Source organism: Erinaceus europaeus, chromosome 3, assembly GCF_950295315.1.
Source record: "Erinaceus europaeus chromosome 3, mEriEur2.1, whole genome shotgun sequence".
NCBI classification, from domain to species: Eukaryota; Metazoa; Chordata; class Mammalia; order Eulipotyphla; family Erinaceidae; genus Erinaceus; species Erinaceus europaeus.
Genome location: NC_080164.1, coordinates 66,542,518 through 66,559,094, shown reverse-complemented (window position 1 = coordinate 66,559,094; position 16,577 = coordinate 66,542,518). Strand labels below are relative to the sequence as shown.

General features: G+C 41.9%; 1 protein-coding gene across 1 annotated transcript in view; it reads left to right on the top strand.

The window, feature by feature from the left end:
• The window catches only part of ACOXL (acyl-CoA oxidase like), a 361,479-nt gene that overhangs the window by 45,190 nt on the left and 299,712 nt on the right, over positions 1 to 16,577 (top strand). The window contains exons 4-7 of the mRNA XM_060188434.1: positions 4,484 to 4,570; positions 5,657 to 5,755; positions 13,806 to 13,915; positions 16,025 to 16,036. Of these exons, the coding sequence (XP_060044417.1) occupies positions 4,484 to 4,570; positions 5,657 to 5,755; positions 13,806 to 13,915; positions 16,025 to 16,036 (308 nt within the window). The remainder of the gene's footprint in view (positions 1 to 4,483; positions 4,571 to 5,656; positions 5,756 to 13,805; positions 13,916 to 16,024; positions 16,037 to 16,577) is intronic.

Here is a 16,577-nt window from a genome sequence, read left to right as displayed (position 1 = left end):
CCCCTCTACTGCCATTTTGACCACTGCCATCACTAGGGTGGTGGCAGTTCTGACTGCCACCACCCTAGTGATGGCTCCTTGGTCATGCACTTCCTGCTGTCTGGGTTGGGGGCAAGTCCTTCATAGGAGGAACCTGCTAAAAGCAAAATATCAGACCAGGGAGCCACCTGCTCAGAAGACTCACAGGATCCTCGTTCATTTCTTCTCTTAGATTACCTGCCATTCAGAGATTATGGTTTTGCCAAGTGAGGCCAACACACAGCAGAGGAACCCCACATTTTAACTCTGGATTATGCAAGATCCTGTCTCTGTTAATTGTGTTACAATTTCATTTGTTTGATCCAATTATCCCAATAATAGCACTTAGTGAATGAAGGTGTTCAAAATGTGGAGGGAACACTCTAGTGTTTTTCCTTTTTTCTTTTTTTAAAATTTATTTATTGGGGAATTAATGTTTTACATTGAATAGTAAATACAATAGTTTGTACATGCATAACATTTCTCAGTTTTCCATATAACAATACAACTTCCACTAGGTCCTCTGTCATCCTTTTAGACCTGTATTCTCCCCTCTGCCCACCCCAGAGTCTTTTGCCTTGGTGCAACATGCCAATTCCAGTTCAGGTTCTACTTGTGTTTTCTCTTCTGATCTTGTTTTTCAACTTCTGCCTGAGAGTGAGATCATCCCATATTCATCCTTCTGTCTCTGACTTATTTCACTTAACATGAATTTTTCAAGGTCCATCCAAGAAAGGCTGAAAATGGTGAAGTCACCTTTTTTTATATCTGAGTAGTATTCCATTGTGTATATATACCACAACTTGCTCAGCCACTCATCTGTTGTTGGACACCTGGGTTACTTCAAGGTTTTGGCTATTACAAATTGTGCTGCTAAGAACATATGTATACATAGATCTTTTTGGATGGCTCTGTTGGGTTCCTCAGGATATATCCCCAGGAGAGAAATTGCAGGATCATAGGGTAGGTCCATTTCTAGTCTTCTGAGAGTTCTCCAGACTGTTCTCCACAGAGGCTGGACCAATTTACATTCCCATCATCAGTGCAGGGGGTTCCTTTGACCCCCACAAACTCTCCAGTATTTGCTGCTGTTACCTTTTCTAATATATGACATTCTCACAGGAGTGAAGTGGTACCTCATTGTTGTCTTTATTTGCATTTCTCTGACAATCAGAGATTTAGAGCATTTTTTCATGTGTTTCTCGGCCTTTTGGGTCTCTTTTGTGGTGAATATTCTGTCCATGTACTCTCCCCATTTTTGGATGGTGTCATTTGTTATTTTGTTGTTGAGTTTGGCAAGATCTCTGTATATTTCGGTTATTAGCCTCTTGTTTGATGTATGGTATGTAAAGATCTTCTCCCATTCTGTGAGGGGTCTCTTGGTTTGGGTATTGGTTTATTTTGCTGTGAAGAAGCTTTTTAATTTGATGTAGTCCCATAGGCTTATAGTTGCCTTAGTCTTCTTTGTAATTGGATTCATTTCATTGAAGATGTCTTTAAAAATTATGCAGAAAAGAGTTCTGCCAATATTTTCCTCTAAGTGCCTAATAGTTTCTGGTCTGATAGTCCTTGATCCACTTGGAATTTACTTTTGTATTTGGTAAAATATAGTGGTTCAGTTTCATTCTTCTGCATGTTTCAACCCATTGTTTCCAACACCATTTGTTGAAGAGACTCTGCTTTCCCCATTTAATAGTCTGGGCACCTTTGCCAAAGACCAGATGTCCATAGGTGTGAGGGCTTACTTCCAGGCTGTCAATTCTATTCCACTGGTAAGTGTGTCTATCCATGTTCCTTTTTTCTAAGGAGGAGGAAAGGATTTGAATCCTAGAAAAGGAGTCTATGGTAGAGAACCTATTAGCCAAAGAGAATTAGGGTGTGGAAAATTTAACCTGTTTTCATTTTACATTTTTTTCTCTCTTTAATTTGATTTCTACAATTGTTTAGGTGAGATTAATTGATTCCATTTTCCTGGGTTGGAATTAATAATGTTATCTGCAGTGCCTGTGGCAGAGAAGGGTTCTGGGTAATCTGTGTGTTATGCATCTTCCAGAGGATATTTTATGACTCTCCAAATCTTCCTCTGGCAGATGTGATTAGAGAGCCTACCCTGCTGTCAGAGGATTGCAGCTGGTCAGAGTTGTTAGGGTTGTTAATGCCTCACCCCTGATTTGCCCCAAGTGTTGGCTGATTTGCCCCAAGTGTTGGCTTCATTCACTAGGTCTTGTGATGGTAAAAGTAGCTACTGGCACCAAGCTTCCATCCCTCCACGTTCTATTGCATCAGTGGAGAGAGCTTCTCTTGCCTAATCCGGTTGCCTTCTCCAGCCAGTCCCAGTTGGTGCTCTGTTAGACCCACCCAGATCATAGGTCCGTCTTGAAGTCATTTCTGTGGCTTTGATATTATGCATATTGGTTTGTTCTGGGTCCCAGACTCATCCTACAACTGGGAGGCTGGAAGTCCATGTAGGAGGCTGGAAGTCCATATCAGTCACTTGGACTGATCCTGGGGGAAAGAGAGTCTCCCCAAAGGAAAATTGAGCAAGTGTGGCTACTTAGAGAGGAAGGGGGGATGTTGACCTGCAGACACAACAAACGCTTTTGAACTTGAGCTCTTCTTTGCAATCAGTAGTCCTTTGCATTTTTCAAATGGTCCTACTCAAGCCATCTTCCATCTGACCCCTGCAACTCAAAGCAACACTTTTCCAGGGTTTATAAAAGACTAAAGTGTTTTCCAGTTGGCCTTCACTGAATCCTTACAGTGACTCTATAAATTGCTGTCGGACATAAGGGAACTTGTCTTTGAATCCCAGTCCTACCCTCTTTATTTTGATCTTTTGAAAATTTTAGAACTTTATTTCAATGAGAAAGAGAGGTGCAGAGTGAAAAAGAGAGACCAGAGAACTGGTCAGCTATGGCTCATGGTGGTGTTTGAAATTGAATCTGGGGGGCTGGATGGTGGTGCACCTGGTTAAGTGCATGCATTACAGTGCACAAGGATTTGGGTTCGAGCCCCTGGTCCCCACTTGCAGGGGGAAAGCTTCACAGGCAGTGAAGCAGGTCTGCTGGTATCTCTCTGCCTTTTAAAAAATTTTATCTTTATTTATTTATTTTCCCTTTTGTTGCCCTTGTTTTTTTATTGTTGTTGTAGTTATTATTGTTGTTGCTATTAATGTCATCGTTGTTGGATAGGACAGAGAGAAATGGAGAGAGGATGGGGAAGACAGAGGGGGAGAGATAGACACCTGCAGACCTGCTTCACTGTCTGTGAAGCACTCCCCTGCAGGTGGGGAGCCGGGGCTCAAACTGGGATCCTTATGCCGGTCCTCGCACTTCACACCACCTGTGCTTAACCCACTGCGCTACCACCCAACTTCCCTATCTCTCTGTCTTTATCCCTTCCCATTTCCCTCTTCTTTCTAAATTTATTTCTTCCCTAGAAAAGTTACAGTTAAAAAAAGGGGGGGGGGATTGAACCTGGGCTCTCTGAGCCTCGGTGTGAGATCATTTTACATAAACACTATGCTGTCAGCTGTACACACTTGAAGTCGCCATCAGTGTTATTGCTGGGCATGGTGCCTGCACAACAAATCTGCCACTCTTGGTGGCCATTTTCCCCTCTTTTTTTTTTTTGTAGAGGCTGAGTGGGCAAGGGGAGAGAAAGAGAGACACCAGAAGCACTGTTTCACCATTCTTGAAGCTTCCCCCCTTCAGAGACTGGGGCTTGAACCTTCGTCCTTGTGTGTGGTAACATGTGTATTCTACAGTATGTGCCACTGCCTGACTCTCATGCACATATTTCTAAGTACAGATATAGGCAGGCCACTTCCATTTCTGGATATCAATATCCTCATATGTCCATAGGGGGTGAGATTTGCCTTTCAGGTTTCTGTGGACAGCAATAATTGTGTGTGTAGGGAGCTCAGTGTCACCCTTTCTGTCAGCCTTCCTGCTTCTCACAACAGTACTACCACTGCAGGCTTCAGCCAGAACTGGGTTTTGTGTACATTGTGTTGTGTCCCTCCCACAACCCAGACACACTGCTAGATCCTGAGCAATCACAGCTCAGGGGTTAGAACAGACATTTGATAAGGTGAATGGAAAGACTCATGTTGGATCAACCTCTTTAAGACAAGAAATCATGAATTAGGCTGGGGCTGGGGAGAAAAATTATGTTTATGCAAATAGATTTCAAGCCAGAGACTCTGAGGTCCCAGGTTCAATCTTCAATCACCAGCAACACCATAGGCCAGAATTTAGCAGTGCTCTGGTAAAAAAAAAAAAAAAAAGAAAGAAAGAAAGAAAGAAAGAAAGAAATAAATCAAGGAAGGAAGGTTACATGTGGGACTTGTATTAGGCATGGTGAGTTGAAGAGATGCTTCTTAAATAGAGTTTGATCAGTAGATTCAGCTGCCACTAAATTGTTGACTGTTGCTAACTAGAACGTGTATTGTTCTTGTTTCTAGTGTGGAATAATTTATTGGCTGTTTGGTGGTGCAGTCAGGAATCTGGGAAGCCCAAGACACGTGACAAAGTGGCTTCAGCCACTCCAGGTATTGCATACACTTTAATAGATACCTTTTATGGACAGTTTTGAACATTCACAGTAGAGTGGTCTGGGAGGTGGTACGGTAGATGGAGTGTTGGACTTGCAGGCATGGGTGCTATGGCTCTTTTTTTCTCTCCTCCTCCTCATTAATAAATAAACTTCCTAGTTTTATTTTATTATTAGATAGTGATAGAGAAAAATTGGAAGGGGAGATAGAGAGGAGAAGAAACAGAGAGATACCTGCAGCTCCACTTCACCACTCATGAAGTTTCCCCTCTGCAGATGGGGACCAGGGGCTTGAACCTAGGACCTTGCACACTGTAATCTGTGCACTTAACCAGGTGTGCCACCACCTGGAACCCAATAAACTAAACTTTTAATACATACACATACATAACAAAATAAACACTAGCAGGAGTCTTGTATAGAAAAAGAGTTTCAAGCTATATTTAAATGTTTTTATTTGTTTTGTGGACAAGAAAGAAAGAGGACAGGCCACCCTCCCCGGCTTATTAGGTGGCTGGGATTGAACTAGAGGTCTCAGACATACAGGCCTTGTGCTTTACCTGCTAAGCCATCTCTTCAGAATGCAAGGCTGTTTTTATTTACAATGCATTGTCTGCCATTGTTATTTCACTGCAGCAACCAAGCTGGGTTTTTATACTATCGAAAGCACCTCTCTCTCTTCACTGACATTCTTTTTTTAAAAAAAAATTTATTATTTTTATATTTATTTATTTATTTTCACTTTTGTTGCTCTTGTTTTTCATTGTTGTTGTAGTTATTATGGTTGTTATTGGTGTTGTTGTTGGATAGGACAGAGAGAAATGGAGAGAGGAGGGGAAGACAGAGAGGGAGAGAGAAAGATAGACACCTGCAGACCTGCTTCACCGCCTGTTAAGTGACTCCCCTGCAGGTGGGGAGCCGGGGCTCGAACCAGGGTCCTAAGGCTGGTCCTTGCTCTTAGTGCCACCTGCGCTTAACCCGCTGGGCTACCGCCTGACTCCCTTCACTGACATTCTTAATGATGGCTATAGTTAGAGCCACCATCTGACTTGCTAATTCTCTACTAATGTCTGGTCAACTCCAGGAGCAGAAATACACTGGCATGTTTGCAATGACGGAGAGGGGCCATGGGAGCAATGTGAGAGGGATCCAGACCGAAGCCACATTTGACCTCTCTACACAGGTGAGGATCCTTTATCCTGTGGTTCAGGACAGCAGGACACCTGAATAGCAGTGGACCCTCCTCTGCAAGTCCAGCTTCTCCCCTTCTCTGTGGGCTCTCTGTCCTGTGGTGCTAAGATTCATAACAGTGTCCAGTGTTTCAGTGGAGGTGAGCATATGCTCAGTGGTCTTATGTCTCATCCCAGCCAACACCTACAGAGCACCTACTATTTGATGGGCATGGCTCCTAGCCTGCACTCATTCACTTAATGCCTTGTGACAGCTCCATGAGAACAGATCTGAAGCTGTTTTGTTATCCTAGCTTACATATCCCCTTCCTTCTCTCATTAGAAAAATATTTTATGGGAGTCAGGGAGTAGCACAGCAGATTAAGTGTAGGTGGTGCAAAGCACAAGGACTAGAGTAAGGATCCCGGTTTGAGCCCCCGGCTCCCCACCTGTAGGGGGGTCACCTCACAAGCAGTGAAGCAGGTCTGCTTCTCTCCCTCTCTCTGTCTTCCCTTCCTCTCTCCATTTCTCTCTGTCCTATCCAACATGATGACATCAATAACAACAACAATAATAACTACAATGATAAAACACAAGGTCAACAAAACGGAGTAAATAAATATTTTTAAAAAAGAAAAATATTTTATTTATTTATTTATTGGATAGAAACAGAAGTTGAGAGAAGAAGGGAGATAGTGAGGGAGAGAAATAACTCCTTATAGCACTACCTCACTTCTTATGAAGCCTCCTCCTCTGCAGGTGGGGACCAGGTGCTTGAACTCTGGTCCTTGCAAGCTATAACATGTGTGCTCAACCAGGTGCACCACCACTTAGTCTCTACCTTCTTCTCTCTCAATTTCTCTTTGTATTGTCAAATAAAAAAGAAAAAAAAAGGGGGGTGGGGAGGGGAATGACTGCCTGGAGCAGTGGATTCCTCAGGTAGACACTGAGCTCCAACAATAACCCTGGTGGCAAAGAGAAAGAAAGTTAAAAAGAAAGGAAGGAAGGAAGGAAGGAAGGAAGGAAGAAAGAAAGAAAGAAAGAAAGAAAGAAAGAAAGAAAGAAAGGAAGGAAGGAAGGAAGGAAGGAAGGAAGGAAAGAAGGGGGGAAGGAAGGGAAAGAAAAATCTCACAAAGCAGTATTGCTTTTTACATGTTTTATTGTGATAAACAATAATAATTTCTTCCATTCCCAATCATTAAAAAAATTCAAGACTTATCTCTTTGTCCAATCAGGGGTCAAAATGTGTAGTATGAAAATCCAGCCATGTAAACTCCACCCCTGCCCCCAACCTTTTAACTCTAATTCCTTCTTGAAGAAAGCAATTGCATTTTTACTCACTTTCCTGTACAGTTTCTTGTTTGATACTGGGTAGTGTGAGAACTACAAAGGTTAAGTAAAGTTTAAAGTTCTTTCTGGAAAGCAGTTTGTGTAAATATGTGTGGATGAGTGTGAGTGTGGCCATGTACATATTTCTGTGGCTACTCAGTCTATTCTTCACTGTTACTGTCCTTTGGAATCTGGGTTTTTGCTGCCAGGTTTTCCTAACTCATGAATGCAGGTTTTATGTATTCAGTTTATAAAAGGACAGATTCAAATGAGGAGTGAAATTAAAGATGCCCTGCCTTTCATCTTGCCAAAGGGTGAGTTCTCTTCAGTAGCTAGGTTATGGCAAGAACAAGAGTAAAGACTACCATTTATTGAATGTTTCACACTCCCCATCATCTGCCCTCTCTATAGTTAGTATACTATGTTCTCTCATAACCATATTCTCTTAGCACTACAGCCAACCACTTTTTATTTTTTACTTTAATAAGAAAGACAGAATGAGGGAGAGAGAGAGAGAGAGAGAGAGAGAGAGAGAGAGAGGAAGAGAGGGAAAGACAGAGACACTATCACTGCTCAGCTTAGGCATATGGTGGTGCCAGGAATTGAACTTGGAAACTCCAGAGCCTCAGATGTGCAGGTTAGGCATGCAATCTGATTCCCTTTTATATCTTTTCCTTGCTTGTTTGCTCTGGGTAGAAATTCTAGGATGATGCTCAACAATAGCATATACTTAGACTAGCTAGTTAAGGCTATCTATCTATTTCCTCTTTTTTAGTGTGTGTGTGCTTAAAATCATTTTATTGGAAGCTGTTCTTAGGTCATTCTTGGGATGGTTTTTTTTTTGTGTGTGTGTGTCTAAGAATATGTTAATTTTTTCCAGGTTGTTCAAAATGTTCAATATAGCATATCATAATATTCTGTTATGATTCATAGTACTTCTACTATGCCATTTGCAAAGTGTCTTTTCTATTTTTCATTCTTTTTACTATGAGTTCCTCACTTTTTTTTTTGAAATTCTGACTTAACCTAATGAAAGGTTTACCTAGTTTATTTATCCTCTCAGAGAATTAACTCTTGGCTTCATTGACCCTTTTTATCATTTTTTGTTTCTATTTAATTAATTTTTTTAATTGCCACCAGAGTTATTGCTATGGCTCAGTGCCTACATGATGAATCCACTACTCTCAATAGCCATTTTCCCTTATGTTACCCTCCACTTTTGTTTATTTGATAGGACAGAAATAAATTGAGAGAGGAGGGGGATACAGAAAGACACATTTGCAGTCCTGCTTCACCACTGTGAAGCTTGCCCGTTGTACGTGGGGACGGAGGACTTGAACTTGGATTCTGGCACATGGTAATGTGTGCACTCAAACAGGTGTGCCATCACCTCGCCCCAATTCTGTTTCATTTGTTTTTGCTCTGATTTTTATTATTCCCCCTTCTACTGACTTTGGGCTTTATTTGTGTCTCCTTTACTGCTTCCTTCAGATATAATGTTAGATTGTTTATTTGAGGTCATTTTCCTTTAACAGGGGCTTATAGTCATATAAATTTATCTTTAATTAATTAGTGAATTAGTTATTTTGGAGTCAGGAGTTTTGCATTTGTTTGGCTGCATTGCTACCAGCTACTAGAGACAGAGACAGACAGACAGAGAGAGAGAGAGGTAGACAGAGAGAGAGAGAAGGAGGAGGAGAAGGAGGAGGAGGAGGAGGAAGAGGAGGAGGAGGAACCACAACATTAGAACAGTGGCTTCCCCCTCTGTGATGGGGCTTGTGTGCAGGGCAAGGCATGAGCCTGCCTGGTGAGCTATCTCTCCAGCCCTGAATTGATCTTTTATGTTGCGTTTTCAAAACCCCAGAGAGCTCTTCTCAGTATTTCTGTTGTTCTCGTGATAATTTTTTTTTTTATTTAAATTTTTAATTTAAGAAAGGATTAGTGAACAATCGTGATAATTTTTTAATTTCTCTTTTGATCTTGACAGACCCAAGTGTTACTCAGAAGCATGTTATTTTGTTTCTATGCGCTTGACATTTTCCCGTTTTCCTTTTTGTAGTTGATGTCTAGCCTCATATCAATGTGATCAGAGAAGACACTTCTTATGTTTTCAATCTTCACATATTTATTTAAACTATTTTTTGCCCTAACATATGGTCAGCCCTTGAAAATGTTTTTTTCTCTAGCAGCCTGTAAATTATATATATATTCTTTTTTTTGCCTCCAGGGTTATTGCTGGAACTTGGTGCCTGCACCACAAATCCACTGCTCCTGAGGCATTTTTTTCCCCTTTTTGTTGCCCTTGTTGTTTTATAGTTGTTGTGGTTATTATTATTGTTGTTATTGATGGCATTGTTGTTGGATAGAACAGAGAGAAATGGAAAAAGAAGGGGAAGACAGAAAGGGGGAGAGAAAGATAGACACCTGCAGACCTGCTTCACCGCTTGTGAGGTGACCCCTCTGCAGGTGGGCAGCTGAGGGCTCTAATCGGAATCCTTACGCCAGTCCTTGGGCTTTGTGCCATGTGCACTTAACCCGCTGTGCTACTGCCTGACCCCCCATATATATTCTTTTTGCTGCTAGTGTAGTTGTTATGGCTTGGTACCTGCATAAGAACATTGCTACTGGCAACCATTCTTCACTTTTTTTTTTTTTTATTGTGAAAGAGAGATTGGGAGAGGGAGACAGAGAAGGGGAGATACTCTTGCACTGTTTTTTCACTCATAAAACTTTGTTCTTGCAGACACTCCATGTGGTGGTATAGGGCTCAAATTCAAGTTATTGTACATGGCATTGTGTGTGTGCTCTCATGAGTGAGCCACCTGCTGGCCCCTGTCTTTGACTTCAGATGATTGTACAATGTGTCCTGATGGTGGTTGTTTGGATTCAGAAAGTTAAGCATTATCTCAGTTTTCTGAACATGTACGGTCTAGCAAGTCCGTAGATTTGGAAACATTTTTTTAGCTAATATTTCCTTAAATGTGGCTTCCACTCCCCCCATCCTTCTGGAATTTAATTTATTTAATTTAATTATATTTTTTCCACCAGAACTATCACGGGGGTGTGGTGCCTGCATGAAGAATCCATTGTTCCTATTCCTGTGGTCATTTCATTTTTCTTTCTTTTGTAAGTGCAGTAAGAAAGAATTAGGGAGAAAGAAAGATGCCTGCAGCACTGTTCTACAGCTCATTATGCTTTTCCCCCCTATAAGTGGAGACCTGGGACCCAGGTCCTTGGATATGGTAACGTGCGTGCTCTATCAGATGCACTATGACATACTCCTATATTTACTTTTCTAATGGGCTCTGACAATTCTTGTTGAGTTGCTTCATTTCTTCTAATCATGCTTCTTCCTCTTCCTGCCTTTGAGATACTGTGATCATTTTATTCTTTAATCCTGATAGTCTTTTCCTGGTTTCACTGAGTCTACTTCTTTCATTGTCAAAATTAAGTATGCATTTCATTTAAAGTATTCTTCATATATTATGTCTGTTTGGAATTTTCCCTTCAAATCTTTAATTTTTTTGGTGATGAATTTCTTGAGTTAATATATTTTTTAAACATTTTTTATTATAAAGACAGCAATGAGTTACCACATTACTCCTGTGAAAATGTCACACATTAGAAAGAACAGTAACAACAAATGCTGGAGAGGCTGTAGGGGTAAAGGAACACTCCTGCACTGCCAGTGGAAATAAAAATGGGTCCAACCCCTGTGGAGAGCAGTCTGGAGAAATCTCAGAAAGCTAAAAATGGATTTACCCTATGATCCTGCAGTTCTTCTCCTGGGGATATATCCTAAGGAATCAAACACACCCATCCAAAAAGATTCGTGTGTGCTTATATTCATAGCAGCACAATTTATTATAGCCAAACCTGGAAGCAAGCTAGGTGTCTAACAACAGATGAGTGTCTGAGAAAGTTGTGTATATACACAATGGAATACTACTCAGCTATTAAGAATGATGAATTCACTTTCTTCATCTCATCTTGGATGGAGCTTGAAGGAATCATGTTAATTGAGATAAGTCAGAAAGACAAAGATGAATATGGGATGATCTCACTCATGGGCAGAAGCTGAGAAATAAAAACAGAAAGTAGAACTTGGACTGGGTTTGGTGTATTGCACCAAAGTAAAGGACTAGGAGAGAGGTCGGGGACTTTCAGGTCATAGTGCATGATTATGGAGGAGGACCTAGGCTAGGGGAGAGAGGTTTGTTTGCTTGTTTGTTTGTTTGCTTTGTTTTTGCAGGAGACAGAAATTTTACACATGTGTCAACAGCCTATTTACTATAAGTGCAATAACCCCAAATTAAAATTATTTATTAATTTATGCTGGGAGAGGGAGAGAGCCAGAGTATCGCTCTGGCACACGCAATGCTGGGGATTGAATTTGGCCCTCATCCCTGACTGTCCAGGGCCTTATACACTGTACCATGTTCCAGGCTTCCTTGTGTTCTTTCTTCTTTTTTTTTTTCTAGTGAACATTTGTTTTATTTTATTTTTTGTTTGTGATATCTGTGTATTTTTAAACATTTTTATATTACAGAATTACATGTCGACAGGGGTTTGAATCCACACCATTCCCATCACCAGAGTTCTGAATCTTCACTCTCCCCACTGTAATCCACCACAGTTCCCCTAAAGTTTTAGACATGGGCCAACCATCTTCTCTACAACTATCTGTCCACAGTTATGCATAGTTGCCCCTTCTTTTTCTGATTACTCGTCTCTTCCCCTCTAAGCCACTCATGACATCATAACTACCTCCATATGTCCCTCTCCTTTTCCTTCTCTCTCTCTGGGTGCTGATGGAGCTGGAGTGCACAGTCCTCTTATCTTCATCCTATCGCTACTCCCCCGCTGGGAGTATGGATCAAGGGTGTTTCTGGGGAGCAGAGGTAGGAGTTCTGGCTTCTGTAGCTGCTTCTCCGCTGAGCATGCTGCCTTTTATTCTTTATTAACCTGTTTCTGTGTGTTGATTTGAAAGCTTATAATTTCTTTAAATATCCTTATGATCACTCTTCTGAATTTTTTTTCTGATAAGTCTTTCAGTGCTGCATTTCTATGGTTTTTAACTGTGGTGTCATTTTCTCTAGGGAGTTTCTTCTTTTTTTTTTTTCTCTTTCTTTCTCCCTCTGTTTGTCTTTATTTCTTTTTCTCTCTCCTTTCCTCCCTCCCTCCCTCCCTTCCTTTCTATTTTGGCACTAAGCATAATTACTAGAGCTTGGTGCCTACATGACTTCACTGTTCCTCATGGCCATTTCCTCCTCTCCTCTCCTCTCCTCTCCTCTCCTCTCCTCTCCTCTCCTCTCCTCTCCTCTCCTCTCCTCTCCTCTCCTCTCCCCTCCCCTCCCCTCCCCTCCCCCTCCTCTCCCCTCCCCCTCCCCTCCCCTCCCCTCTCCTCTCCTCTCTCCTCTCCTCTCTTCTCCTCCCCTCTCCTTTCCTCTCCTCTCCCCTCTCTTCTCCTCTCCTCTCCTCTCCTCTCCTCTCTCCTCTCCTCTTCTCTTCTCTCTTCTCCTCCCCTCCCCTCTCCTTTCCTCTCCTCTCCTCTCCTCTCCTCTCCTCTCCTCTCTCCTCTCCTCTCCTCTCTTCTCCTCCCCTCTCCTTTCCTCCCCTCCCCTCTCCTTTCCTCTCCTCTCCTCTCCTCTCCTCTCCTCTCCTCTCCTCTCCTCTCCCCTCCCCTCCCCTCCCCTCCTCTCCTCTCCTCTTCTCTTCTATTTTCTCCTCTTCTCACTTTCCTCTCCTCTCCTTTCTCTCCTCTCTTCTCTTTTTGATAGATGTGAGAGACAGGGAGACACCCGTAGCATTTCTCAACCACTTGTAAAACTTTCTCCTTGCAGGTGAGGACTAGGGGTTTGTACTTGGCTCCTCATGAGTGGTAAAGTATGTGCTCTACTGGGTGTGCCACCACCTGACCCTTTTACCCAAATTACCTATTTGTGCATTTAGCATAGCTAATATTCAAGTGGTAGTACTGTATCTCTACTGATTGAATTGCTTGCTTACAAGGCTGGGGGAGGGGGGCAATCACAAGTGGTTAACCATAATGTCTCCTTGTGCTGCCTGAGGAGGACTGAGAGGTGTTCAGCCTGTGGGAGAGATCCTTGATGCTCCTTGCCTTTTCTGGATCATCACAGCAGTTCATGAGACTTCTCTTCTCTGTGCTCTGTATAGAGCAGTGTCAGTTTCCTAGCCCAGTGGGGGAGGACAACCCTTTAGTTCTGACTGAGAATGCTCTCACCTAGGCAGTTCTCCTTTGGGGAAAAAGGTCTTGATCAAACTGACTCTACTGGGCTCTGTTGGCAGCTATAGATGGTTCCCTTTTCTGCTCCAGAGTTGAGTTCATGTGGATAGTTTGGTACCTTGGCCACTTTGGAAAGTTCCCTTCAGCTTAAGGGCCCCCATGTCTCTCCTCTGTGCTGGTGTTTGGCTCCATACTGCTTCAATAGCATAGTGACAGTGATGCCTGGCAGCATCATGCCATAGGCATGATGCCCTGTCTGGTCAATCTTCCTTCCATTGACAACAGCCCACATGCTCACTCACCCTCAGAGCATGGCATATCTGCGTGTTGGCCTGACCATGCTCTGGTGTGGGCTTTCTGTGGTTTATTTTTCCTATGTAGAGTTGCTTTAGAAGAGTGGATTAGCTAGCAACTGTCTAGCATTAGGTCCCTGCTTCAGACGTCTTCCTATAGCCCTTGAGGATGATATTGTTGTCCCTGTTTTACAGGTAGAGAAAGTGGAGCCCATGAAGGTTAAGAAACATCAAAATACAGAGACAAAATACGGAGATAGTCTTAGGTTGAAGGGAGTCTCCCTTAATAGATTCTGTTTCCGCCAGTCAGGTGGGATGCTGACCCAAAGACTTTTGGATGTTTGCTGTATTAAAGGGGGAGAAACCCTCACCTGTATATTCATTCATTCATTCATTCATTCATTCATTCATTCATTCATTCATTCATTCATTCATCCATTCATTCATTCATTCATTCATTCTTGCAGTATTCTGCTGCTCCCTTCCCAAAGTCATTTCCCTGTGTTGGTCCCATGTCCCCCCAACAGCATAAATGAGTAAGCTACTTGGTGTGTTTTAGCAGCTGCCACTTTCTGCAGGGGAGCTGCAAAGCTGAAATTATAGTGACGAGGAGACTCGGATGAACACTTTGCCTCCCCTGGGGCTGAGCTAGAAAGAACAAGCCCATCAGAAACGCAGGCCACTAAGGATTGATAGCAGGGAGTGACTTTCTCCTTCATTGATTTTTGTGTTTTCCCCTTCATTTCCCTTATAAAATGTTGAGCATAGCAAATGAGCCCTTCCTCCCTTGAGGACTATTTCAATGGGACTAAAGCTAGTTTTTTTTTTTTTTTTTTTTTTTGGTTATTTATTTCTTTGGGTGGTTTGTTTAATTTTTATGTTTGGAGGCTGGGTAGATAAGTGCTATATATAGTTAGAAGTAAGATGGTTTTTCTTTTATAATTTATGTTAAACTGCACACACACACAAAAAAACGTCCAGAGCTTTCTGGGTAAGCCATCTCTCTCGTGCTTACAACACGGACCGTTTTGTTGGCCTTCAACAAATAATCATAATCAGAACTGACACGCATGGTGTGCGTTATTTAGATCCAACTCTAGCGCCAGTGTTTCAGCTGATGCAAACTTTCCAAATCAAGTATTTTTTGCCAGAAGTGACAGACCTTCTTTCCCAGAGTATATCAGATGTTTATGGAGACAACTAGCCTTCTGTCTCTTCCCAACCCTGCCGGATTTTTTTCTGCCAAGCCAGGGGTCCTCTGCTACCCTTGGTTTATGGTTTGTTTTTTTGTTGTTTTCACTACACCTAGCCTCAAATAACTCCTTTTTTTTTTAGAAGTCCTGACCGGCCAGATAAGACAGGGGCAGCTTCCAGAATCTTCTCTTAAAAAGATTAGCTTTTCCATTTATGAAAAGCCCTTGCACATGTTAAAAGTTTCCCCGTGCAAATACATGTCAGAGAATGTTTTCTTAGGCTACAAGACTGTATTTCTTGGCCTAGGGGAAAAGTGGACTCCATATGCTTTAAAATCTGAAATCTGAGATAATCTTTACATGATCAATAGCTTGTTGGTTTAGTTCAGCCACATCTTTGATATTGTCGGTTCCAATTAGATTTGTGATTCTACTCTTTTGCCATTGCTCCTGAACTCCCTGACCTGTCCCATGTGCCTAGTATTCAGAGTTGCCAGTGTCCCTCCCTGAAGGATTAGAAGTAACCCCGGTGGTAAGCAGGGTTAGGGAGAATTGAGAAATAGAGGGGTTATGTCCATTGTGATTGTGTACCTGCTTCTAGAGGGGAAGAAAGAACTAACCTCTGTTTCAGCAGAAACTTAGTTACAAGTACTTTTGTTTAAGGACTTTTAAATATGAGCCTTTTGGGGGGAACTTTCAATATATTTATTTGTCTGAAAGATGAAGAGGCAGGCTATAAGACAGTTGTTCAAACACAATAGTTATTTATTAATTACATCTTATTTATTTAATTTTCATGACAGATACAGAGAGCACTGCTCAGCTCTTGCTTGTGGTGGTGCTGGGGATTATACCTGGGACCTTGTAGCCCCAGGTATAAAAGTCCTTGGCATAATCATCATGCTATCTCCCAGCTCAGCTTTTTTTTTTTTTAAATAAAAAAATCAAAATTTCTCAGGCTGAGATTTAAAGCACCAGTGGGACTAGGTCATGGTTGCTTATTAGTCTTCATTGCAATCAAACATGTTGTTTGGTCATTTGAGTGCTATTAAACAACAGGGCTATATCAGGGAGACAGAAAATTCTAGATCTGGGCAACAGTGGAGGGCATGAGGAGTGAATTAATTTGTTCATAAAGGGCCATATCCAACAGACATCATATAGACATGGGACCATCCATTGAGAGGCCCAGATCATTGACCCTTTCATTCTTTATTCTAGAACATTTGAGAGGTAAGGGGTGGGTGGAGAGCTGGATATTCATCATCAAGAACTTTTTACGGTTTTGTATTTTTATTTTGTGTGTGTGTGTGTGTGTGTGTGTGTGTGTGTGTGTGTGTGTGTGTGTGTGTGACAGAGAGATAAGAGACACCAGAACACCACTCCAGAATGTTGTATTTTCTTGGAGATGGGACCCAGGACTTCACACATGCAGAGTTCTAGTGCTGAGCTAACTCCCTGTTTCCCAATGTGCTGGACTATTGAAAAGTCAAGTTTTGGTGTGAAGTAGGCTAGGGAGAAAAACAATAAATTTTTTTTTTAATTTCTTTATTGGGGAATTAATATTTTACATTAGACAGTAAATACAATAGTTTGTACATGATTTAACATTTCCCAGTTTTCCATATAACAATACAACCCCCACTAGGTCCTCTGTCATCCTTTTTGGATCTGTATTCTCCCCACGCACCCACCCCAGAGTCTTTTACTTTGGTGTAATATGCCAATTCCAGTTCACGTTCTACCTGTGTTTTGGGAGAAAAACAAATTTATT